Source organism: Brachyhypopomus gauderio, chromosome 6, assembly GCF_052324685.1.
Source record: "Brachyhypopomus gauderio isolate BG-103 chromosome 6, BGAUD_0.2, whole genome shotgun sequence".
NCBI classification, from domain to species: Eukaryota; Metazoa; Chordata; class Actinopteri; order Gymnotiformes; family Hypopomidae; genus Brachyhypopomus; species Brachyhypopomus gauderio.
The window spans coordinates 24,695,837-24,722,172 of NC_135216.1; the positions used below are offsets into that span (position 1 = coordinate 24,695,837).

Here is a 26,336-nt window from a genome sequence, read left to right on the forward strand (position 1 = left end):
TATATATATATATATATATATATATATATATATATATATATATATATATATATATATAATGGATGTTTAAGTCACCGCTCTTGACTTTTCCACCCTTGTTCTTTGTAACAGTCAGGTGTGACAGCACAGCTGTAACTGTTTAATATTCTACCACTGATCACATTTCCAGGACTAGAAATCAGATTCAAGGTCTGTAGTTGAACTCCTCTGGTATTCTGTAACGGTGGGTCACAACCTGAAAGCATTCGACTTACCACTAAAGAAGCCAGTCAATATTTTCCACCTAGTGCAGGATTTTCCTGTTCTTCAGTTTACCGTGTCCTTCACGCTGTTGTCATTGGGGAAAGTGGGTTTGCAGCCTGGGTGATCCGGCAGGCTGGTCAGGAGCAGCGGTGGAAAACGCACGTGCCGTGTTGATCTCAGTCGCATGCACGACTGTAAAGGACAAAGGTAACACGAACAAATATGTCACTTCTGTCGTCGATGCATTTGGAATGTGGTTTTTAGAATCTGCCAAAGTCTTCAAGGTATACAACAGGCTTCAGATTGTCTTCCCTTATAGAAATAGCACCTGCCTAAGCTTTTGTTAGTGTTAGCCTCTCATCCGTTAATGGTTGAACGCTATTTAAAAATGTCAGTGTAGGGGGACAGGTGGTGGACATGAGGGGTGAATGGGAGGGAAAGAGCTGGAGAGCTTGAAAGCAGAGATGAAGCAAAAAAACAAACAAAAAAATGGCCTGGAAGAGTAAATCTGAACGGTCTTTGAAACACTGTTGTTCATTCATTACCAGAATGAATAGGACAGCTGACTGGAACAGGGGTAACGGCTTTAGACACGTACACGCGACTGACGTTTCAAGATACGGAGTACAAAGGAAGTTCTGGGAGAGAAGAGAATTAAATGTGAGGGGGGGGAAAGAGGCAGGGGTGGGGAGGAGGGGCAGAGGGTGGGTGGAGGGTGGTGGTGGTGGGGGGGGGTGTAGATAAGGGAAGACTGAGAGCAGGAGATATAGAGGAAGCAGGGAGCTGGGGAAGAGGATGAAGGCAGACAGCTGTGTTTTTGTGCTGCTATTTTAAGCAGTAAGCTGCTGCTCCACTCCCCTGGTTTGGCTCGGCCTATTTCTGTGCTGGGCTGGTCCTGCTGCTATTCCTGGCACCTGGGAGCGAGGGAGAGAGAGAGAGAAGGGAGGGAGAGAGAGAGAGAGAGAGAGAGAAGGAGAGCTGCCGTACATTCACATGGCAAAGATAGGGCTAGAGAGAGTGGCAGGGGGAGAGAGGGAGCATTAGGAGGGGAGACGGAGCTAACGCCACACTAGAGCGGACCACAGGAGCCCAGCGAGGAGCGCGGCCAGCCGCCCAGCGCCCCACACCTGCCGGCAAGCTCGCGGAGACCCGACACGCACACGCGCGCACGTCTCATCCGGCGGAGGAGGGAGGCGGGAAGAGAGCGCTGCTGCAGGTGGAGGGGGGGCGGTCAGGGGCAAACGCGGGGTGGGGGCGAGGACAGCGCCCCGTCGGGGGCCGCGGCTAGCATCTATCGGACGTAGTGGCAGCCTCAGTGGTAGATATGCTGCAGACGATATATGAGGGAGAGGCGCGCGTCCCTGCCGAATGGCTCCGAGACATCTTGGACACACACAGCATCTCCAGTAGTGTGACTGGCTCAGGTAGATGTGCGATTTCTCTCTCTCTCTCTCTCTCTGACACTGTATCTGTTTCCCACTTTTAGTTTCTCTATTTTTGAAAACAAAATCAGGGTGCTGATATAGCAGCAGAGCACGGCTGGTATTGAGCTGTGTGTGTGTGTGTGTGTGTGTGTTCTCCACAGTCCTGTTAGGAAGGATATAGCAAGTGTGTTTTGTACTTCAGTGACGTACGTGTGTTATCTGATACATTGTCTCAGTGAATTTTTCATTTAGCTTCATGTTTGTCTGTGTGTATTATTTAACCCAGTTTTTAGTATAGGCTCATCTCCGTCCATTGTTACCAAGCCTTTCATGTTGTGTGTGTGTGTGTGTGTGTGTGTGTGTGTTTACATATTGTTTACGGTGACACATTTTTGCTCCACTGGACACTTACAAAACCATCAGATTTTGCTAAAGGATTTTTCTATTTCATACACACATTCAGAATAAACATACAGCAAGATGCTCAGTACCCTTCGGGGCTGAAGTAGAGAGTCGGCTTAAGATATCACTGACATGGACGTAGTTTTGATTTCATAAGTGGGGGGGACACAACCTGGGGTGGCGAACTGTTGAGCGGGGGGGGGGGGGGGTTGAATGAAAATTGTTGAGCGCTGTGAACAAAAATTGTTGAGCGGGGGGGGGGGGGGGGGGAGCTCGGAGCTGCATGATCCTAGTGCTAGATTTGTCGCTATTTGGATATTGTTTTTTTAACCGTTAAAAAGTGGGGGGGACATGACTTCGTCGCTACTTAAATATTTGGTTTTAACTGTAAAAACTGGGGGGGACCAAAACCGGCTTTTGAAAAAGTGGGGGGGACATGTCCCCCCCGTCCCCCCCCCAAAACTACGTCCGTGATCACTGAGATTGGGCCATAATCCCAAACATGCCCAGGCTTACCACGATCGGCTTCAATTTATCGGAGCCTGCACCACATACCGCAGTGTTGCTGTTCTCCGACCAGTTTTTACCTTCAGCTCTCTAGTTGAAAATCATTTATATGGATGAGGACAAGCTGATACGGGATCTGCACACTTGCCCAGAGGCACTCACGCCATATCTGCAGGAGTACTAATAGCTGAACTATCCACTGGCCCCCGATGCTAAATGCATATACAGGAATATTTATGCGTGAGCCTTCAGGTCTCAGGCTGGTGACTCCGGGCGGGTCTGTAGGGGTCAGGGCGCCGGAGCGGAGCTCATGTGACTCGCTGTGATGCGCATGCCCGCTACAGCAGAGCACGTCGATTCACGAATGTCAGTCAGTGCCGGTCTATTTCGGGATTTGTTGTTTTGCTCCTGGCGCTGGCACTGGGAATGCTGTTTATTTTAGATCTGCCTGTTTCTCATCAACTCTGACTCATTGGAGCCATCGGGGCAGCGTTCTCACGCAGAGCCGCGGGCGAGGGGGGTGAGTCAGTGCCCGAAGCCACACGGTCGCCGCGGGAAACACCAAGGGGCTCAGAGGGGCCACGTAGGCCAACCGGTGGGAATAGCGGCTCTCGCCACCGAGCGAGAGATGGAGGAGGGCGGGTCTTGGTGCCCGGCTGCGAATGACACGCCCCCGCTCCCTTGTCTTGGAGTAAACTCGGGTGGAAAAGTCCCGGGTGGTGCTGGTGGGGTCGGGTGGACCGACACGTTCCCGTCCACATCCGCAGAACGAGACTCCCGCAGCCGCGCTCCAGTGTCGGACCTGCTTGGGCCCGGAGACGGGCCTGGGGAGGGAGGGGCCGGCACACCTGGCGCGCTGTTTACCTCTCGCCGCTCTGCAGGGCACACAGAACCCGGGGCCAGCTGAACATTACAGCCCCGGCGTGCTCAGGCGCTGGCTATTCTCGGCCCGGTTATTTCGGGCCGAAGGCATTACGGGACTAAGATTAGCCGCGGTTATCATTGCGGCTGAGCGAACTCCTAATAAAATGGCCCACCGGAAGGTGGTATTTATAATCCCCACACGTCCTGCGACTCCCTCTCCCTGCAGGACGGCGTGGACGCGACGTTAGCCCGCTCCTCTGAAGCGCTCCTCCGTAGTCACTTGCAGTAGAAAGGCAGAATGCGAGAAGGTTCCTCAGATTATGAGAGAGGGCTGGAAGAGCTCGGGCCAGGAGCCTGCCGACACACACGCTCCCCCTACATGCCGTGCTATTATGTTTGGAACAGACGCCGGTGTCTATTAGTAGCGTTTGACACTTCAGCCAATGTAGTGCTTCTGTTTTGTGGCAAGTGTTTTTTTCAACATGTGTATTTTGGGACGAGGGGCCTGAAAGGTCGACGTGACTGGCAAGTGCTTCACAACACACACTTTTAGCCCGACGGGAGACGCCATGCTCGCACTCCAGGGGCAAGTGTACCGGGCTCGCTGTCAGTCATGGCACGCTTCCTGCAACACTGCATGGAGAATCAGCACAGCAGGGTGTGTGTGTGTGTGTGTGTGTGCGTGTTTGTACATACAACACATGCATGTGTTTTGCCAATAAGTGAAGTTTTCAGACTGACTATTCCTTGCTATCCCGTGTGTGTGTATATGTATATGTGGGGGTGTGTGTGTGAATTCCTAAAGAACAAGTGTGAAGAAAGAAGTGTATGTATGATTTACTGTGGTGTTGTATGGAGTATGTATGGAGGTGTAGGGTGTGTCAGAAACTATGCAGTCTGTTCTTATTTGGACCTTGTGTGTGTGTGTGTTCATGAATAGCATGGTTAATATCAGGGCACAAGTCCAGATAATTCTCACATCAAACACACCCTCAGACTCACACTGTCATCCCACACACCAAGTGCACCTCCATTTCTCCATTTTGTTCACACCCATTTGTGTGTGTGTGTGTGTGTGCGTGTGTGCGCGCGTGCGTGTGTGTGTGTGTGAAAATAGTCAAAGTATATCTCGCCCATGGTGGTCACACGGCGCCTGTCTTTAGAATGAGTTTAAAAAAGACTTCTGTCGCTGGTCAGAAAATCTGCATGCGCTCTCTCCCGCACGCCTTTAAGATCCCGCGGAGACAGTGAGCTTCCCCACCGAACGACACACCGTGCGTTTAGTTTACAACCATCGCCTGGTTTTAGGCTGCTTGTTGCTGACGTGCTGTAATGCATTGTGATGGATTCTCTCTCTCTCTATTCTCTCTGTCTCTCTTTCTATCTGCCATAGTTGCTTTCTCTCTCTTTCTCTTTGTATAGACAGACGTGGAGAGATTAGACAAGCATGTGACACAGATGCGGGAGTGTTTGTGAGTCGCTCCCCTGCCCTGCTACGTCTGCAGTGTTTGGGCGCTGGGCTGTAGAAGAGGGAGACCGCTGTGCTTTTTGTTCTGGAAGGTGGAGGCGGCGTGTCTAATGAGAACCACCAGGGTGCCGTCCAGCAGCGCTGCATCAGGGCCTAGGTGGAGGCTGGTGGAGGCCGGTGGAGGCTGGTGGAGGCTGCTGTCCTCGGGGACGCAGCCGTCCGGGGAGAGGGGACTCACGGCTGCCTGGGGCGTGGGCTGCGCAGGAGCAGCTGGCAGAAGCCGACGGTCCTGGGCAAGAGAAGCTGCCCCGAGGGGGTGGAGTTGGGGGGTGGAGGTAGAAGTAGAAGCAGGCAGAAACAAGCAGGGAAAGAAGCATGGGGGGGGGGGGGGGGGGGCTGACGTCAAACCGAAGGTGGTGACTGTTGACACAACTGGGGAGAAGCTCCATGCTTGGGTTCTTTGAGACTGTCATTTGTGTCTGTTGGTTTCTTTGAATATTTTTGTTTCGTTTTAGTACTGAAACCTTCGCAAGCAGTGTGTCTATTTATAGAAAGTGAGAAAGAAGATCTGGTAATTGTATTCTGGGCAAGTGGTTAGCAGCTCGAGGTAAAAAGAGATGAGGTTAAGATCGTGTTGTCGTGACCGTTTTTATGGGGCTAAAGAGGCTAAAGAGTTCAGCACACTGGAGCTGCACACACCAGCCACGGTTTTATCATGCTTCACCAGACCGTGTGCCTAGAGTGAGTAGCTATACACCTGCAAGGTAATCTTACTGTGAGGTTTCTTGATCTGAGGAGTGTGTGTATGAGTTGGGGGGGGGGGGTCTGTCCTCACACAGTTATGGTTCTTGAGTTAGAAACATGTACACCACCAAATATATATATATATATATATATATATATGGCAGATGCTATTTGCACCCGGGTATATGCAGCAGTATGTGTTATTTGCACCCGAGTATATGCAGCAGTGTGTGCTATTTGCACCCGGGTGTACATAGCAGTGTGTGCTATTTGCACCCGGGTATATGCAGCAGTGTGTGCTATTTGCACCCGGGTGTACATAGCAGTGTGTGCTATTTGCACCCGGGTATATGCAGCAGTGTGTGCTATTTGCACCCGGCTATACGTAGCAGTGTGTACTATTTGCACCCAACATTTTGATTTATCAAAGATTAGTACTATTCTTTTGTGTTCCATTTTACTTACAAATTATTTTACAAGAAGTGAAGATACTTTTATTTGGGGTTATGGGGTAGACCTGTTTGAATTTTGTTTTTCACTTGTGAGTCTTTTTCTTTACCATGCTTAGAATTTAAATAGCAATTTAATTATCCTAAGTCGCTTACCGCTAATGGCAGTAATCACATGGTAAATACTACATGTAATATACACTGCCAGTGATAAATAATGTTAAAACAAAATGTAACACAAGTTAATATCTGTCTGTAGCACCCTGATATGTACACCACATTGTATGTGTCACGTTATGGTCCCCGACCCCTCCCTTTGGGCGTGTGTTTACGTCGTCTGCGTCAGTGGATCTCCGTGGGTGCGGTTGCGTCCTGTGATAATTCGTTTTACCTGTGGCTCGTCTCGTCATCATGTGGGGTTTATGTAGTTTGTCTATTTAATGTGCGTTCACGCAGTGTCTTGTGCTCGTCGTTGTTTGAGTCTACGTGTCTCTATATGAGTGTTAAACGTGCGCTGTCTGCGCTATATGTGTAAAGACAAATAAAGTAACGTCTGTAGCGAACAGGATTCTGTGTCTCGTCCTTCTCCCAGTCGCCAGCGTTACAGTATGATGTATACAAATATTCTTCCTGCCAGTACATTATCAGCCTCTTTAATTTTATTTAATTTCACAGAATGCAGAAGACAGATTCTATGACTAATTCATTTTTTCTGGATGGTTTGTACATTTTTTAAAGAAATAAATTGGGGTTTTTATTATTTACATCATGTTTAAATAAATTTTAATTTTGTGCATTGGATGGTAGCCCTCTTCACTCCATAATCTCAGTGCTCTCTGGAATTCCTCACAACTGTCGAAGGAGTATCCTTCACAAATGTTCTTTAGCTTTTCTTCCTTCTTGGGAGAAAACACAAATATTAGCTTATATAAAATAGTCATTACATTATAAGTCTGGCATATTGACTCTGTCATGCAAAAACCTTAATTCAAAAGGACTGTACATCTTTTGTTATACACATTCATGTCCTTTGTGTGTACTGAAACAACACAAAAATAGAGAACAAAAAGACAAAATTATATAATTTTACACAAAACTCAAAAAATAGACTGGACAAAATTGTTTTTGTAAGATAGCAATGCGACTGTCACGTAGGGCTACACCCCCCTCTCTGTCACTTCGGGTTCCTGTCCTTGTGTCTGTGTTGTTCCCTGCGTGTCTGTCTCCATGGTTTCCCCTCGTCTGACACGCCCGTGTCATCAGTGTCTTCACCTGTGTGTCTAGTTTAGTTCTGTGTATTTATAGTCCCAGTGTTTCACTTATCGGTTATTGGTTGTTTTGTTCTATTTGGTTAGTTTGTGCTCTTGTTATTCATGCTCTTTGGTCGTGTTGTGCTCTTGTTATTCATGCTCTTTGGTCGTGTTGTGCTCTTGTTATTCATGCTCTTTGGTCGTGTTGTGCTCTTGTTATTCATGCTCTTTGGTCGTGTTGTGCTCTTGTTATTCATGCTCTTTGTTCAGTGTTCTACGCTTCCTGGTCTGTGAGTTCTACTCATTTCGTTGCTCAGTCGTCTGTGTTTTCTGTAGCCTGATTTTCTAGTTTGTATGCGTTTACCCCGTGTTTGGTTTAAAGTGTTCGTTCGGTGTCTTAGTTTAATTCTTAGTATCGTCATGCCTGTTTATTTGTCAAACCTGGATGGCTCGCCCGTTATGACCCCTGCCTGTTTGAACGACTTTGATCATGATCATTCCTCTTAATAAATCTCGCTCTCCTCAGCGTTTGTGTCTGCCTCCAAGCTCTGTAGCGCCAGTTAGTGTTGCCACCTGTCCCGGTTTTCACGTCGCTGTCCCGGTTTGTCCCGGTTTTCCTTCTTTTTAATATTCGGTCCCGGCAAAAAATAAAAATCATTTAATGTCCCGGTTTTCACTAGGTTAGTTCAAACGACTATTTAGACTGTTTCTGCACACTTGAAATCTGTCTTTTTTTTCTCGCTGTGTCCATTTTACACCCCCCACCCGGTAACACTTTACGTTCGCCACTATTATGCTCCTATTAGCTCAAAAATATATCAGTGTTCGTTGGATAATAATTCTCACACTATTTCTTAAATATATATCTTAAAATGTAAAGTTAAATTGAGTGATGGACCTTTTATACATAACTATTAACCAAATTCTGCTTACCGTTTCCTACTGTCTCCGTTTCGGTTCCTTTGAATTTGCGCCTTTTCGCTCCCGCGCATTCATTGGTAGACATGCGCAGATGGGTTCGCTTTTTTTTTTTTTTTTTAATTAAGGGGTGAAAATAGCCTCGCTGTGTGGCAAATGCTACTTGTACCCGGGTGCAAATAGACACTCCGTATATATATATATATATATATATATATATATATATATATATATATATATATATATATATATATATATAAATAAATTTGTGAGGCTGGAATGCACGTCGGCCACACGGCACGATTGCCTACAGCGATAAAATATTGTTAAAACTAAAAATCTCGTAATCTCTCATTCACTCTCATCTCTCATCCCTCTCTCTTTCTCTATCCCTCTCTCCCCATCTCCCGTCCCCCCCCCCCAGGTGCGGAGGTGCTGTCTCCGGCGGGCCGGTCCGAGCTGGTTCTGCCTGAGTGGGAGGGTGAGTCGGGTGAGTCGGGCGAGTGGGAGCGGCAGCTGCAGAGGGAGTTGATGCTCATCCAGAGGCAGCAGCACATCCAGAAGCAGCTGCTCATCGCCCAGTTCCAGAAACAGCACCAGGCCCTGCTGCGTCAGCACCAGGCCCAGCTGCAGGAGCACATCAAGGTGAGGCGCTAACGCTAACACACACACACACACACACACACACACACACACACACACTTGCCTACAACACAAACACACACACACGCCTATGACACACACATACGCCTACGACACATAAACACACACACCTACAACACACACGCCTCCGACACACACACACACGCCTCCGACACACACACATGCCTCCAACACACACACATACGCCTACGACACACACACACCTACGATACACACACACGCCTATGACACATGCCTGCGACACACACACACACACACACACACGCCTACGACACACACACACCTACGACACACACACACGCCTATGACACATACACACACGCCTACGACACACACACACACGCCTACGACACTCACACACACGACTACGACACACACACACACGTCTACGAGTACGACACACACACACGCCTACGACACGCACACTTGCCTACGACACACACTCGCTTGCGATAAACACTCCCCACTAACATACCCAGCTCACTGACATACTGTACATTCGCCATTAACACATACTCCCCAGTGACGTGCACTTCTCCACTCATTCACAGGTGTGATTAGGTACTGCATAATTACCGGATGCTCCGCCCACTTACATTTGTGCAGTTATATGAGTGTTGACATCACTCAAGCTAGCCACTTATTCCCCATCTGGCTGACTGACAGCGTCTGAACCCGCTGTCCTGCCCCTGTCATGTCAAATCAGAGGTTTTCTCCTGAGTCTATTGATTTAGCAGTTAGATGTCTGTGTTGATAGTAATTCATCTGAACATCCATGTCTGAGGTCTAAAAGAAAATAAATTTACAACACATGGTTAATGCTCTCATAAACCCTATATAGACATTTATGATTGCTTATGTCAGCAAGCGTAGGCATGACATTGCCTGCGGTTGTCTGAATGCCCTGTGGTTGTCTCTGTATGCATTCATAAATCTCTATATTAGAGCTGTTGTATGTAAATATATTATTCAAGGCTTAAGTAGGGACTTATAAAGTAGGGACACATTTAATTAGCATTGTGTTTGTTGCATGATGCCAGTGTGTTTGTCAAGGGCGTGAACAGGCTTGCTGCCACCTTCGCAGGGTTAACTGGCTCTGATGTTGCTCCGGTGTAGCCAGAGCTTTATAGGCCCCTGCAGTGTTGGTTAGTTAGAACTGGCGGTGTTTGACACTGTCAGTGTGTGTAGTTGTGAGTCACTTCCAAACTGCTGACAGTTTGTCTGCTGTAGAGGAAGCATGCCGAGTTGTGTCATGTGAGACTGATATGTACGCACGCAAGCACACACACACACACACACACACACACACACCTACTCGCACGGACGCACACACACATACACACATACACACACACACACACACACACACACACACACACATGCACACACACACACACACTCATCAATCCTCTCGCTGCTCCAGCTCCAGCAGGCCCTGCTCACCCTGCGGCAGCAGCAGGAGGCGCTGGCCGAGGAGCGCAGGGCGGAGACGGGGGAGGAGCCGGAGGAGATGCGGGGGGAGGAGCCAGAACGTCCCCGGAGGGAGCTGCCACTCCCACAGCACCAACCGCTCGCCCACAGGAAGAAGGAACGCTCCAAAGAGAGTGAGGGCATGCCGGCCCCGGGGAGGAGATTTGTTAAAGATCAGTCAGGGCCCATAAAGTTGGTCCTGCAGAATTCTGCTGGCACCACCAGGTGGCACTGTTTGCACATTTGTCTCTATTCCTTTAACTACCTGACTGGCGCTTCAGCAGACAGAACATTTAAATTGAATGAAGCTTCATTTGCACCACTAGGCAGTTTATCCTATTGTTACAGAGCTTTGAGGCATTTTGCTTGGGAGTTTTCAGCACAGTCTTCGTTTCATACACTTGATCAAAGTTGTTTGTAGTAATGTTTTTAACCAGGCCTGTACTCCCTGTAGGTGCTATGGCCAGCACGGAGGTACGGCAGAAGCTGCACGACTTCCTGCTGAGCAAAACGGCGAAAGACGTGCCCCCCTCCTGCCACCCACTCAGCCAGCGCTCCAAACTCTGGTACATGTACGTGTCTGGCATTGCCCCTCCCCCTGCCCCGCCCGGCCCCTCCCCCTGCCCCGCCCGGCCCCTCCCCCTGCCCCGCCCTGCCCCTCCCCCTGCGATATCCTCTGCCACCTCTGCGGCTCCTGCCTTCTCCGTGCTCTGCCGGATTATTAGTTTTAGCCTCTGAGGGATGATGCCACGAGGGGCAAGTGGAGCAACACCGAACCAGGATTTGCAGATGCGGGCGCTCGATCTTACCCGGGCAGCGGGGGCAAGAAGGCTCCTCTGGGCTCAGAATCACGTCTCTATGGCAGTCGTCACACATTGACGTTTCCTCTTCTTTCCTACAGCACCAGTCAGCATGTGTCCATGGAGCAGAATTCGCCCCCTTTGGGAGAGACGCCCCCCACATTCAAATCTCCTCTGCCGTCTGGCCTGGACACCAGGGAGGACTTTCCCCTCAGGAAGACAGGTAGACAGGTCACAGCACGGAGGTCACTGAGCAGAAATATCACTGCCCGGATGGTGCTGTGATTTTTTGGGTGGAGATTGGGTGGTTGATGGGGCCGGAACCAAGTGGCGTGTGGTGGGGGTGCCGTTTACCCCCGGACGGTTAAGAGGGAGGGCAAGAGAGTGGGTGGAAACGTCATGTGCACTGTGTGTGTTGTATATGACGTGTGTGAGAGTGGAGCCGTATTGTCACACGGCTTCATTAGAAGCGTGTCGCCGGGGCTCGAGGCTGGTGGCACTGCCTAAATGTTAGCAGATGAGCCTGGCCGATATTTAATCACAGGGGTCAGGGGTCGGCTGCGTGTGTCACGGAGGCCCAGCCGCCCCGCGGCCGGGGCTAATGAGGCCTGCTAGTGGCCCTGTTTACCTTCAGGGTCAGCCTGGCGAGAACGGCCCCCGCCAGAGCGCCCGAGCGACGCCCTGGGGCGCACAGAGAGGGGCTTTTGCAAACAATTACCCAGAGGAGAGGTTAAAGGCACTGGGCCCGAGCCAGGGCCGAGGGCCTTGGCAGCCCTGGCCCCTAATCAGGGCTGGAGGGTGGATGGGGGAGCAGGGTCAGTGCCTGGGCACGGGGCTGCTCAAGAGGGCAGGGGCCACTGGCTTTAGGTCCCGAGCTCCTACCGCTTCTCCAGTAAGGCCACTCCACCTCTGCTAGTTATTCTGCGAGTGCTTCATTTAGCCCATTGACCTTCCACCTCTCTGCTAATGCCTTCCTCTCGTCCTCGGGACGCTGGTGCCACCTCCCCCCACACGCTCAACCTGTATTGACTATCTTTTTGCATGCTAAGACGATTGCATGCAAGCACCTACAAACATCTAGGAGATGGTCTGGTTTGCCGGTGGAGGTACTGATGCCAGGGTTGGATGTGCCTGATGCTAGTTCCTACCTGAGGCCCACCATCTCCACTGAAGGGACTGTGACTACTTGGCCGGGGAACTAGAACCAGAACTATAACTATAGAACCACCTTTTGACCACAAATATGGACTTGTGCTAACGGGCCGCCCAATGGAGGATGGGTTCCCTTTTGAATCTTGGTCCTCCAGAGGTTTCTTCTTAATCCCCACCATCATAGGAAGTTTGTCCTTGCCACTGTTGCCTTTGGCTTGCTCATTAGGGATCTGGACCCATACGATTGTAAAGCTGCTTTGTGACAACATGTGTTGTGAAAAGCGCTATATAAATAAATTTGACTTTGACTTTGACTCTAAGATCGTCCCCGGCTAACCAGCAGCCCAGCTGAGCCTTGCCGGCAACCCTTGTCCGGCTCAGCGAACCTTCCGGAAGAACGGCAGGCCCTGGCCACAGTCCCCGGATATTCCCAAGTGCCCGTCTGCCTTGCCAGGTCCGCGTGCACTTCAAAGCCACGTATGTGCAGGAAGACGATACAGCAGCAGGCGCGATAAGGCCGGGATCTTTTTAGCAATACTTGTAAAATAGGTCTCATTTTCATCCAGGCATTCTCTCTTTCTGTGTGTGTGATTGTGGAATTTCCAGAACACTGGGGGGGAGGGCGGGGGGTACCTGGGAAGGGGGTCGTGCAACTCGGCGGGCGGGAACGGCGTAGTCCCTCTGGGGATAGCGTTTCCGGAGCTCCAGGCTCTCAGGGCCCTGGTCCAGCCCTGGTCTGACTTGCCTTTCATCCTCCTTTAATAACGCAGGTAAGGGATTTTTGTAGGGTGCTGTCCAGCTGCGTGCATTAGGAGATATGAAAACTATAGGAACGAAGCGCAGGAGGGAAAAAAAACGAAGAAAAGAAAAACAGTCTCCCCCTTTTTTTTGTGTTGTTGGTGGAATAATTTGTCTGTGCTGACAAGACGGTCTGCAGGACCACTTCCTGTGGCTCCGGTTTCAGCCCATAGATCAGAAATAGAGGCAAAAAAAAAAAGAGATGGGGCAGCACGGCCAATTAAAACACAGCCCACTAAGTGGCTACTTTTTGTGTGGACAATCAAACTCCCATGGAAACCCCCAGCCCCCCCCCAGAAGGCCAGCGCCCATCTCGCCGAGCCTAACTTGACCAGAACAGGCATGACAGCTGCGTGATCTCTGCCCTGCGTGATGTATGTGACGCTTAAATATGTAGAATTCATTCTAACGCTTGGGATATGTGTGTTTCTTTTTTTTTTGGTAGGACCCTGCCCCCACTTCCTGTCTGTCTGTGTAGAAGCCCGCTCTGATTCTGGCTGGCAGGGGGTGAGATGGCTGGGAGGGTGGTGGAGGTGGTGGGGGGGGTGACCCAGGGCGGAGTAGGGTGGGGGTGGGGTGGGGGGATCATAAAGGTGGCGTTTGTTCTCTGCCCTGGTCAGGACCTTCCGTGGGCGAGTGATTGACAGGTGGGCGGGATGGCTGGGAGATCCGACAGTGAGGGTGGCAGGACTGTTTGTTTAAGGAGAGGTGACAGCAGGAGGAGAAGGTGAACAGCCTGGCCCAAACACACACACACACACACACACACACACTCACACACACACACACACACACACACTCACATATATGCATGCACACACATACAACCACACATAAAAGGGAAAAAAAGAAAGACTTGAAAGGCTAAAAGGGAAAGAGAGGAATATGTGTGTGTGTGTGTGTGTGTGTGTGTGTGTGTGTGTGTGTGTGTGTGTGTGTGAGAGAGAGAGAGAGAGAGAGAGAGAGAGAGAGAGAGAGAGAGAGGGAGAGGTATATGTTTTGAATAAGAGAATACCTTTCAAAGTTGCAGTTTCAAACACATGACTGGACAGATTAAACTCAGGACAGCTCTGTGCTTCTGCTGTGCCCTCGCTGTGTGAAGTCCACTGTAATAATACAGCATAGCTAAACACGTGGAGCTGGTCAGTGCAAGCTAAAATCGTGCAGGTGCACGTGACATAATACGGTTTACGGCATCTTGCTTCCGCGCGGGCCCGGGAGCCTCGTTCTCGTGTTTGCGTAAGGAAGTTTAAATCGGGGCGCGTCCGAACTGCCCGTTAATGACGCGGCCTAACGTAAACACCACGCCAGGGCCGCGTGTTTTCGCTCCCAATTAAAAACGTGTAAATCCTTCCCCGGTAATTGTTGGGCAAATATTTTCTGTGGTATTTTTCTAATAGCCCTTATTCATCATGTGTCGTGACCGTGTTTTGTCGTGGTGATGGCTCGCCTTCAACCGGACAGCATCCTTTTGATGACGGTCCACTTGTGTTCCTCTCACTACCGTCCAATCTTCTTAATCAAGCGTGTGGTTGCGTTTAATCAGTTGTAACGTTTTCGCTCGGATAATAAAGCTAATGGGCATTCCCCCTAACGAGCGTCAACTCCAGAGAGACTGGGGTTTTACAACGGCAGTAAATATCCTTTCGCCTTTGATTATGTCTGCGTAAAACGTGAATGAACGTTAGAGCCAGACGCCCATTCACGCGCAAACGCTCGCGCGCTCTTGTGAATGAAACAGGAGAATGAAGACAACAGTCACACACTTCTAACAGCGCTTGTAGAAGTGTGTGACTGTGTCCTCAAGATCCATGAGCAGATAAAATATGCATAGGAGTCACGGAGAATGTTTTTGGGGCTGGTGTTGGTGTGTGTGTGTGTATGCGTGTGCTCGAGTGCGTACCAGTGCGCAGTGCAAGTGCTTCTCATATTCTGTATCATCTCTGCCCAGATAAATCTTCCCAGCTCCCAGCGGGTAGGGAGAAAGTGCTGTAATCAAGCCAGAGTCTCCTTGTACCTGCTTTCCTAGCGTGATACACAACACGGTCTGGCAAAGCTGTGTGTGTGTGTGGGCCCTGGCTCAGAGGAGCCCACTTCAGGGAGGGCAGAGTGGAGTGACACTCACTGTAGTGTGTGGTGCCCCAGCCACCAACACCCACACTGGCCACCATGTTGCCCACTTCTGTCCTCATGACTGCTAAGACCTATCCCAGAATGCTTTGGTGAGACAATATTCATGGTTTCAAACATTGTGTTTCTAACATTGTTTAGTTGTGTAGGTGTTGCAGTGTGTGTTTGTGTGTGTGTGTGTGTTACACAAGCTTTGTTTCCCTCGGTTCAGTTCACCAGTGGCATGAATGTATGGATAACAACAGTTTTACTGGCATTTATGGGTCACATGTTACAAAATTTTAACTGCGCACAAAAGTGTCTCCCTCATATCGGTTGGCTCATCGCAAGCAACCTGTGTCCCTCCCCCCAGCGTCCGAGCCCAACCTGAAGGTGCGTTCGCGGCTGAAGCAGAAGGTTTCGGAGCGGCGGAGCGGACCCATTCAGCGTCGCCGGGACGGCAGTGTGCTCGTCACCCCGCCCAAGAAACGCCCCCTGGAGCCCAGCGGTGAGGGACGCTCCGCCCACCACATTACCGCACCTCACTGACACCACAATACCGCACCTCACTGACACCACAATACCGCACCTCACGGACACCACATTACCGCACCTCACTGACACCACAATACCGCACCTCACTGACACCGCATTACCGCACCTCACTGACACCGCATTACCGCACCTCACGGACACCACATTACCGCACCTCACGGACACCACATTACCGCACCTCACTGACACCACATTACCGCACCTCACTGACACCACAATACCGCACCTCACTGACACCACATTACCGCACCTCACTGACACCACAATACCGCACCTCACTGACACCACATTACCGCACCTCACTGACACCACATTACCGCACCTCACTGACACCACAATACCGCACCTCACTGACGCCACAATACCGCACCTCACTGACGCCACAATACCGCACCTCACTGACACCACATTACCGCACCTCACTGACACCACAATACCGCACCTCACTGACACCACAATACCGCACCTCACTGACACCACATTACCGCACCTCACCGACACCACATTACCGCACCTCACCGACACCACAATACCGCACCTCACCGACACCACAATACCGCACCTCACCGACACCACAATACCGCACCTCACTGACACCACATTACCGCACCTCACGGACACCACATTACCGCACCTCACGGACACCACATTACCGCACCTCACTGACACCAGCAGCAGGACTCAGTGTGTTCGGGCGTTCGGTGTTGACTGTACATTATTCATTATGTTGTGAACAACAAACAAAAATTAACCATGCACTATAAACATATTGGCAGTTTATATTGAATTAAGCTGAATTCATTGGGCAGGGCATAAATGATACACCAATACTAAGGTTTCTTTTATCTCTCACTCAGATTCCTCAGCCAATGACAGCTCTCCCAGCTCCGGCCCCAGCTCTCCTATTGGCTTATGTGGCACAGAGAATGGCGCCACCTATCGGGCCTGCACCACCCAAATAGAGGTACCACAGATTGCTGTATGTCAGTCCATAACCATAGTCCAGGATCACACACACACACACACACACACACACACACACACACACACACACAGAGCGTGTTGGTCCAGGCCCTCGTCACAGTCAGCAGGGTGGTGTCATAGACAACACTGTTAAAACGCCATTCTTCTTCACAGCATGATTTCATCAGGCCCCAGAGCGACTCCACCCCCCCCCCCCCCCCCCCCAGACCCCTAATGACCACGTGTGTTTTGTAGAGCGAGTTATTATGCATTCTGCAGTTATTTTGTTGTTAAGCTATGACACAGGGCTATTAGTGTGTGTGTATGAAGGGGGGGGGGCTTGTGTAATAGTGAGTGTGAGCATGTGTGTGTGGCTAGTGTAATAGTGCGTGTGTGTGTTAAGCACAGGCCTCGTTCCTCTGACTGGCGGGTCTTTTCCGCTCTGTACTGCGGTTTCTGGCTACACCGCCAGTAAGGGGGGCAGTATGTGTGTGGGGGGGTGGGGGGCCCTGTGAAGTTTTGCCCAAGCATTTCCTCATTGGGCTGCAGGCCAGTGTGTGGGTCCAACCCCCCCCCCCCCCCCCCGCCCCCCTTCTGCGGGACCCCCGGACACAATGGAGCTCTTTCTGCAGCTCATCTTCACACACGGCCCCCAGAGACGGCCTGTTTGTGTTTGTCTGCCATAACTCTCCAGCGAAATGCAAGGAGGGACTGTCTTAAGACTGTGTGTGTGTGTGTGTGTGTGTGTGTGTGTGTGTGTGTGTGTGTGTGTGTGTGTGTGTTTAGAGCTTAATTGTTATCCCAGGCGTTGGAATCTGTGGACCCCCCATGCCGAGTACACACACACACACACACACACACACACACACACACTTTTGTACATTATTGACACAACCTCAGTCACTCACAGATGCTGTAGACATGGGGTTTCCTGTTTGTCTAATGGAGACCTGGCATGGTGTTTTCGGAGCTTTCGTTACATTAAGCTTTCCTTTTCACTGCCCCCAGGGGTGTAATAAGAAGGTGAAAATCTAGAATTTGTGTGTGTGTGTGTCCCTGTGTGTCTTTATATTAGTAGTGAGACGTCCTGCTTGAGCTGAGGATCTGAGCTCCTTTGACTCCCTTAAGAACACATTTTCACACTCTTGCACCCATATCCATACACACACAAGCACATACACACACACATACGCATGCACAAATATACATACACAGACAGGCAGTTGAGATGAGTGGGCTAATTCTGCCATCATGCCTCAGTGGCTAAATCTGTCACAGATATAACTTAACAGAGGTTATATGATGATCAGTGTGGCTCACAGATATAACTTAACAGAGGTTATATGATGACCAGTGTGGCTCACAGATATAACTTAACAGAGGTTATATGATGGCCAGTGTGGGTCACAGATATAACTTAACAGAGGTTATATGATGGCCAGTGTGGGTCACAGATATAACTTAACAGAGGTTATATGATGGCCATAGCGGTGAACCACAAAGGTTTTTGGTGTATTGTCAACACTGAAAGTTGTGAGTGGTGAGACTTGTCAAACATCATTTCAGATTTGCGGAATTCAACACAAGCATGCAGACATCTCACATTGTTTAATTCCTGCTTTGTCTGTCTGTCTGTCTGTCTGTCTGTCTTTCTGTCTCTCTCTCTCTCTCTCTCTCTCTCTCTCTCTCCCCTCCAGAGTTATTTGCCACATGGGGGTATTGTGAAGGCAGATGGCTCCATGACTCTGTTGAATCTTTACACCTCACCTTCTCTGCCTAACCTCACACTCGGCTTCCACTCTGGACCTGCTCCAGCCAGCGTGAGTGACCCTCGGAGTCCTCCAGGGTGAACCAGGCCCACAAGGCCGTCGTCCGGACTGGGACTCTCAGTCCCTCTGCCAACGTCAGACTGCTAGAGCACCATAACCGTGTCACTCCGCGCTGTTCTCAGCTACCTAAACCACTTCAGCAAATCTCACACTGTAGATTACAGTTCTGTTGGCTTGGCCTTAATCATCGGTGTGAATTAGGCACCGACAACCATGATCCATAACAGCTCTCTGCTGGAGTGAGATAGGCAGCGTTAGAGCTGCATTGTGTATCTCTGCCACTTATACCCATAAGCAGCCTTGGGAGGTTAAAAATGAGCACTTATACCAGAACTCTACTTTCTACTGAGACTTTTCTGGGAATACTGGCGTAGACCTCAGACTGTATGGGGAGCCGATATGAATAGATCCTCTTAGAAAAACACGAGGTATCTGAAACAGTATTTTTAGCAGTAAGTGAGCCATCGGGCTCTCTTCTATTTCTGGAGAAAGCGCAAAATACCGTATGAGGAATTCTCCTCCTGCAGCGGAGAGGAGAGGAGAGCAGAAACCTCCTCGGCGAGGGGAGTGTAGTCATACGTCTCGTTTTGGAGTCTGCCAGGTGAACGAGACTATGGGGAGACAGCAAGGCGCTGGGGTTTATTTTGGAGAGGTGTAGAGGTGGAGAGAGAGAGAGAGAGAGAGAGAGGGAAATGGAGGGAGAGAAATAGAGAGGCCAAAGAGGCAGAAGGAAAGTGGGAGTGAGACAGAGGGAGAAAAGAGCGAGACCCAGAGGAGGGAGAGAGAGAATAAAAGCAGAAGGGCAAGATGGAGGAAGAGAAAAGCAGAAAGTGAGAGGACAGAAAGAGGGGGAAAGAGACAGAGAGACGGACTGTATTGCCAGTCTTGGGCTAATGCAGGTCCTTAACTGCACAACCGGGGGCTGAGACCTCTGACCTGAAAGCTTTCGGGCTCTTGAGTAAATAGGGGGCACCAGGGTTGGGTTTCAGGGTTGGCTCTTTATCGCCTCATTCATCACAGTACAATAAAAGTGTAAAGGAACTGGCTTTGTAACTGCCCTCGTAACACCAGTGCAGGTACTCGAATTGTTATGGAGCTCACGTGATGCTTTGAACATGCAACGTTTGCATTGCACTTTGAAGTTTTTCATGTAATAAATTCTTCCATTCGTACATAAACCAAAAGCAATGAGGGGATTTTTAAAATGACGTGCAGCCTGATGAGAATTCTCATCACTATTATTTCATCAAGTTTGAAGAGACATTGTGTGCAGCTTGCCTGAATTTTGAATATTTCCAAGAGTCAGCGGAAATACCCAAAATCCTCCTGTCATCAGTACAAAACCTTCTTCTCTCTTCAGGGGGTGCTCATATCTCATCAGCCTCTCTCTCTCTCTCACTCTCTCTCTCTCTCTCTCTCTCTTCCTCTCTCCCCACCTCACAGCCTGCCACACCCCTCACGGAGCCCCTGGGCACCATGCCGATTGTCTCCCGGGAGGCGCCGAAAGTGAACAACAGTCACCAGGCGCTACTGCAGCACCTGCTGCTCAAGGAGCAGAACCGACAGCAGAAGATGTTCTCAGCTGGTGAGTGACATACGCCTCCATCACCAAACGCCTCCATCACCAAACACCTCCATCACCAAACGCCTCCATCACCAAACACCTCCATCACCAAACGCCTCCATCACCAAACACCTCCATCACCAAACACCTCCATCACCAAACACCTCCATCACCATATGCCTCCAACACCTCCATCACCAAACGCCTCCATCACCAAACGCCTCCATCACCAAACGCCTCCATCACCAAACACCTCCATCACCAAACACCTCCATCACCAAACGCCTCCATCACCAAACGCCTCCATCACCAAACACCTCCATCACCAAACGCCTCCATCACCAAACGCCACCATCACCAAACGCCTCCATCACCAAACGCCTCCATCACCAAACGCCTCCATCACCAAACGCCTCCATCACCAAACACCTCCATCACCAAACACCTTCATCACCAAACGCCTCCATCACCAAACGCCTCCATCACCAAACGCCTCCATCACCAAACACCTCCGTCACCAAACGCCTCCGTCACCTCCATCACCAAACGCCTCCGTCACCAAACGCCTCCGTCACCAAACGCCTCCATCACCAAACGCCTCCATCACCAAACGCCTCCGTCACCAAACGCCTCCGTCACCAAACGCCTCCGTCACCAAACGCCTCCAACACCTCCATCACCACACACCTCCATCACCACACGCCTCCATCACCACACGCCTCCATCACCACACACCTTGAACGACAAACGCCTGAACACCACACACCTCCATCACCACACACCTTCATCACCATACGCCTCAACACCACACACCTCCATCACCATACGCCTCCATCACCACACACCTTGAACGACAAACGCCTGAACACCACACACCTCCATCACCACACACCTTCATCACCATACGCCTCCATCACCACACACCTTCATCACCACACACCTCCATCACCACACACCTTCATCACCATACGCCTCCATCACCACACACCTTGAACGACAAACGCCTCAACATACTGCATCCTCCAGAGGAACACTGTGGAAAATCAAGTGTGCATATTGCTAAGAAACAGTAGAATCTACACAAATGTGGATTGGGTCCAGCTCTGTGTTGTTTAAGTCCATGCATCTGTTCTTCTTAAGGAACACGGGTTTTATGGCACAGTGTAGCATGTCAAGTACAAACCTGTGAATCTGAAACATAACTCAGCACTTTGAACACTCATGACCTGCCGGCCTGCATATATATATATATATATATTAGGGGTGTATTCAACTAAGGATTTTCATAGTCGAATCTGATTCGTCAGCTTTTCCCTTTAGTCGACTAATAGTCGAATCGGGTTTTTTTTTATTTTTTTTATTTAGAGCACCTTAAACGGGATCCCGTTCTCATTCAGGACTTTTTTCCTCTTCAAAGTAAAAACCTAAAACACTCAGATAAATGAATAAACACGGTAGGTTGGCTTTATTCAGCTTTTATTTATTTACTTATTTATTTTTTAATGAAACGTTAGAGAACATTAACCGTCAGTGCGCATTGCGCATATCGAACTGTCAGACAGGCACTGTGCAAAATGTCAAAAATATTTTAAACAAAATATGCCTGCCTGAAAATACAAAAACAATTGCCACACAACAGCAAAAAAATACAAGGAAAGGTTCAAGTAACGGGGTTTAAAAGCAAACAACAACAAAAAATGTTTATATACTTGCCGAGACGCACCGCGACGAGACGAGACGACTGAAACGACAAAAGTTTTTTTCGCCTTACGCGTTTTAAATGGTAAGCCATGTTGGTTGTTGTCGTGCGAAATGAAAGACGTTGATGACATAACTTGCACTTTACTTTGTTTGATTCATCTTTATGTTTTTCAAAATACTTTAGAAGTTTTTTAGTAGCCGTTATAATCTCGGCAGATGCTGCGCGTATTCTGTTGCGTGTTCAGCTCCGCTTGTTTGGATTGTACAACTGCAGGTTGTGATTTATTAATGTGTAGTAAGGAAGATGCCTATTGTTAATGCATCTTGTTGTCATTTTAAAATATTTATTAACAGAAATTAGGATTATTTTATTTGACAAAAGGCTATATATAACGAAAACAGACATTTCATGTAACAACTAATGCTTAGCTGCATCCTTGGGCACCCCCATGCAGTTAGAATGGTACATTCGACTATGACGTTCATAGTCGACTAGGGGGTATAGTCGACTATAGTCGAATCAGCGACTATTGCAGGTCACCCCTAATATATATGCAGTAGTTACCCTACAAAACATGAAAACACTGCTAAACATTTTTGTTTTAACATGGATGAATTTGAGCGTGATGTTTACAGCCACCCTGAAGCAAAACATGAAAGACCTTCCTCTTCTCAGACAGAGAAACGCCACGTGCCCTCGAGACGATCACCTCCTCTCCTCCCTCTCCATCTCCTCCTCTCCCTGTCCGCTCCCAGGTGGCGTGTCGGCGCTCGTGCCTCCCCTCCTGGCGGTGAGAGAGCGTGCGGGTGGAGGCGCCCGCCCCCGTCCGCCCCGCCACCGCCCGCTGAGCCGCACGCAGTCGTCCCCGCTGCCCCAGGGCACGTTGGCCCAGCTCGTCCTCCAACAGCAGCACCAGCACTTCGTGGAGAAGCACAAGCAGCAGGTGCACGCCAGCCAGGTACCCGCGAGCGTGTGTGTGTGTGTGTGAGTGTGTGTGTGTGTGTGTGTGTGTGTGTGTGTGTGTGTGTGTGTGTGTGTGTGTGTGTGTGAGTGTGAGTGTGAGTGTGTGTGTGTGTGTGTGTGTGTGTGTGTGTGTGTGTGTGTGTGTGTGTGTGTGTGTGTGTGAGTGTGTGTGTGTGTGTTAAAGACCCCTTTGCTTTTGCCTGGCTAGGACAGGAAGTGGGTAAATCCCAGCAGGATGTTTATTCTGGGGCCACACTACCAGGGCCTCACCTCTCCCTTTCTTTCTTTTCTTTCTTTCTCATTCTCTTGCTTCTTTCCCTTTCATCCCCCTCTCATGTCTCTCCTCTTCTTTTCCTCTGTCTTCCTCCCTCCTCCTCATGCTCTCTCATTCTTCCACTCTCTCTGGGACGTCAGTCACTCTCTCCATGGGCCTCTGGTTGTAGCTCTAGAAGGTTCTAGAGCAGTTCTGTCCTCTTCCTCTGACTTTCTCACATGTTCTACCACTCCTACACTTCCTCTTAGTCCAAACTGCCTCTCTCTCACATCTCTCATTACCTCTAACGCTCCTTTCACCACTCCCCCCATCCCCCTCCCTCTCTCTCTCTCTCTCTCTCTCTCTCTCTCTCTCTCTCTCTCTCTCCCCCCTCTCTCGCTGGCACTGAGGACTTTCACCTCGGTTTCATTTCCTGAAGGCCCGAGGGCTGAGGGTGTAGCTGGCTGGCACTAGTGCTCGCCACACTTTAGTCCTACATGTGTAGAATTCACCCACTTCATTTGGACTCCCGCAGACCGGGCCGGGCCTTTCATCCTCGTCCCAGGACAAACGGGACAAGAACTTGGCCACTTTTTATTTTTTTCTTTTTTTTTTTTTACAAGGAAAGATAATGAACCTAATGGGTCACTTACAGAACGTAGGAGAGGCAGCCTTAGCCTGTTTACTGCAGTGTTACGCTAGCATTTAGCAGAACGAAACCGATCCGGAGTTTGAGTGGGTCGACAGACAGGATGCAGGGATGGGGTCAGCGCTGACCTCTGTGGTGTGTCTGACCCGTGTTTGTGCCTGTGTGTGCTGCGTACAGATGTTGTCCCAGTCCATCGAGCAGCTACGTATCCCCGCCGCCCACCTGGAGGAAGACGAGGATGGTCCGGCCCGGGAGTCCAGATGCCTGGAGCTCACGCTGCCACCTGCTGGCGTCATCCGGAGCCACAGCAGCGGCGGTGGTGCGGAGGGCCCCCTCGCCCAGGTGGGCGTGATCAGGGTGAAGGAGGAGCCCCTGGATTGTGAGAGTGGGATGGAGCAAGGCTGGCCGGGTGGAGGTGCGGAGGAGAAGAGGGGGGCGGGGAGGGGGGCGGGCGAGGAGCAGCACACAGACGCTCCGCCACTCCAGGTGAAGAGCGAACAGAGAGCCGGGTGCATGACCGAGACGGACGTCTGAGAGGAGGAGCCAGACGGAGAGAGGGAGGGAGGGAGGGAGGGAGAAGGATGGACAGAAGGAGGATGATGGAGAGGAAGAGAAAGAGAGTGGCTGAAAGACAACAAATTAGAGAATTATGGCAGGAAAGGACAGAGCAAACAGCACAAAGAAAACGAGAGCGAGGGAGCCATGCTTCTTTTCTCAACATTAGACTCTCCATCTCTTCATCTTCTCCTCCTTTCTCACTTCTTCCTCCCTCACTTTTCATTCTCTCTCTTCGCTTCCTAAAAGCCGTGCTAGTTCTCAGGTCAGTGTGACCGTCGGAGTCGTGGAAGCTGTAGGATGTTGTACTATAATGTGTTACGCAAACGCTTCTCTCTCTCTCTCTTGGATGCCGAGTACTGCCACGGAAACAGCGCCACCCCTCACAGATACGTGCTGTTACGCTCCCCTTCTCTACTGCAAACTGTTACACATGAAACGCCAAGAAAAGCTACGACCGCCAAGATTTTATTGCACTCGTAAGGATACCGCAGGGACGTGCAGCCGTAGACTCGCTGAGGTCCTTACTGAAGAACTTACCAGCATATCTCCTCGGGTGGGAATATCTGTGGAACTCCAGAGAGCGAGTTTTTCTGGTGTTAAACTGTACATACGCCGTGTGATCAGGGACGAAATGTGCGGTCATCGCCGTTTGTTCCCACGTTAATTCGTTTTGTCCCGTGTGATTTCGTCGAGGGGCATTTTGACCAGTTACATTCTGGTGTGCTGATGAACTGACAGAGGAACAGTGTAAGCTGCATGACATCTTTTCAGAAGTCCTTGTGATTGGATAAAGGCCAAGTCTCGTGATTGGATAAAGGCCAAGTCTTGTGGTCATTTGAGACTTCATTAAGGTTGTCACTGTGCAGGCCTGCTTTTCTGGACACCAGGACTGTTTCTGAAAGTGTTTGTTTCTGTTTATTTCAAAGTGTAATTAAAGTCATGTGAGCTTCGAGGAATTTGGGCTTGTCCAAGTCCCTGTGTTAAAAGGATGGTTTGGTGTTTTTGAACCAAATATCAATTTTGGTTAATTGGTAAGAAACTGGCATTGATGGCTGGGACTGTACTGACACATACCAACCAAAGACCCTCCTTACAAGAGCAGGTTATCTCAGCCAGAAAACCCGAGACTAACAAACCCCATAAATGTGGAAATGTTAAGGACGCAAGCCTTCCAGGATCGCAGCGCAAGATTTAAGATGGAGGGAAAAGCGCTTACGGAAGCAGGTTTGCACAATCATGGGTTTTCTTTTTTTGGATGGCCTGATCCGAGATGCACTGAATTAATAAAAATATCCTACACGGCCCCCTTGACATGCTGGGATAGTAGAGGCTAGGGTGAGGTGAGGGTGAGGGTGAGGGTGAGGTGAGGGTGAGGGTGAGGGTGAGGGTGAATATCTCGGGCAGTGTGTGCTTTAACTCGGAAATGCTGATACAGGCTTAAGAGCTACTGCCACTGCATCTTTATAAGAAGTTCTAGTGTTCTGAGGCTCAGTACAAACCCAGCCAGTGACGGAAAGCACTGTGGTGCAGAAGAGTATACCACCAATATGAAAAAATATGGATATTTAGTTTGAAAATTCCAGAAAGTTCCATTAATACTCAGAGGACTTGGTTACGAGTCATAGACAGAAGAGGTTTTTAACCTTGTTTCATTGTTTAGCCTGGTCTCACATGTTTACTGAGTTTTCTTTTCTAAAAAAATAAAGTTCTCTCTGTGCATTGAGCTACTTTGCACCTCTCTCTTATGTCAAAGTGCATGGAAATTAAATTTTGTAAAAATATACTGATGTGTTTACATGTGAATAGAATAGTGGATGTAGAGGCAGACGTTGAGTCTGTGTGTGGTCTTTATTTTTTCATTTAATTTGTGTGTGTGTGTGTGTGTGTGTGTGTGCACTTGCACGCATATGTGTGCAAGTGTAAGCGTGTGTTTGTGTGTGTGAACACATGTGCAAGTGTGTCTGGGGGAGTGTGTGTGCTCACCCGTTTCTTTTACATTCACAGCTGGCCAGAATGATTCCTGCGGGGTGCATAACGGG

At 49.6% G+C, this 26,336-nt stretch overlaps 1 protein-coding gene across 3 annotated transcripts in view; it reads left to right on the forward strand.

Annotated features, from left to right (window-relative positions):
• Positions 1 to 26,020, forward strand: part of LOC143517413 (histone deacetylase 9-B) — a 30,278-nt gene extending 4,258 nt beyond the window's left edge. Inside the window, exons 1-11 of one of the 3 annotated variants that reach the window (XM_077009884.1) lie at positions 1,073 to 1,667; positions 8,694 to 8,914; positions 10,356 to 10,536; positions 10,857 to 10,968; positions 11,304 to 11,425; positions 15,635 to 15,769; positions 16,674 to 16,780; positions 18,477 to 18,599; positions 20,052 to 20,193; positions 22,630 to 22,832; positions 23,917 to 26,020. In XM_077009884.1, the coding sequence (XP_076865999.1) occupies positions 1,568 to 1,667; positions 8,694 to 8,914; positions 10,356 to 10,536; positions 10,857 to 10,968; positions 11,304 to 11,425; positions 15,635 to 15,769; positions 16,674 to 16,780; positions 18,477 to 18,599; positions 20,052 to 20,193; positions 22,630 to 22,832; positions 23,917 to 24,273 (1,803 nt within the window). In that variant the 5' untranslated portion in view covers positions 1,073 to 1,567 and the 3' untranslated portion in view covers positions 24,274 to 26,020. Of the gene's footprint in view, positions 1 to 1,072; positions 1,668 to 8,693; positions 8,915 to 10,355; positions 10,537 to 10,856; positions 10,975 to 11,303; positions 11,426 to 15,634; positions 15,770 to 16,673; positions 16,781 to 18,476; positions 18,600 to 20,051; positions 20,194 to 22,629; positions 22,833 to 23,916 lie in introns of those variants that run through there. The other 2 variants (XM_077009883.1, XM_077009885.1) reach the window with 2 other exon arrangements.
• Positions 26,021 to 26,336: the final 316 nt, after the last annotated feature.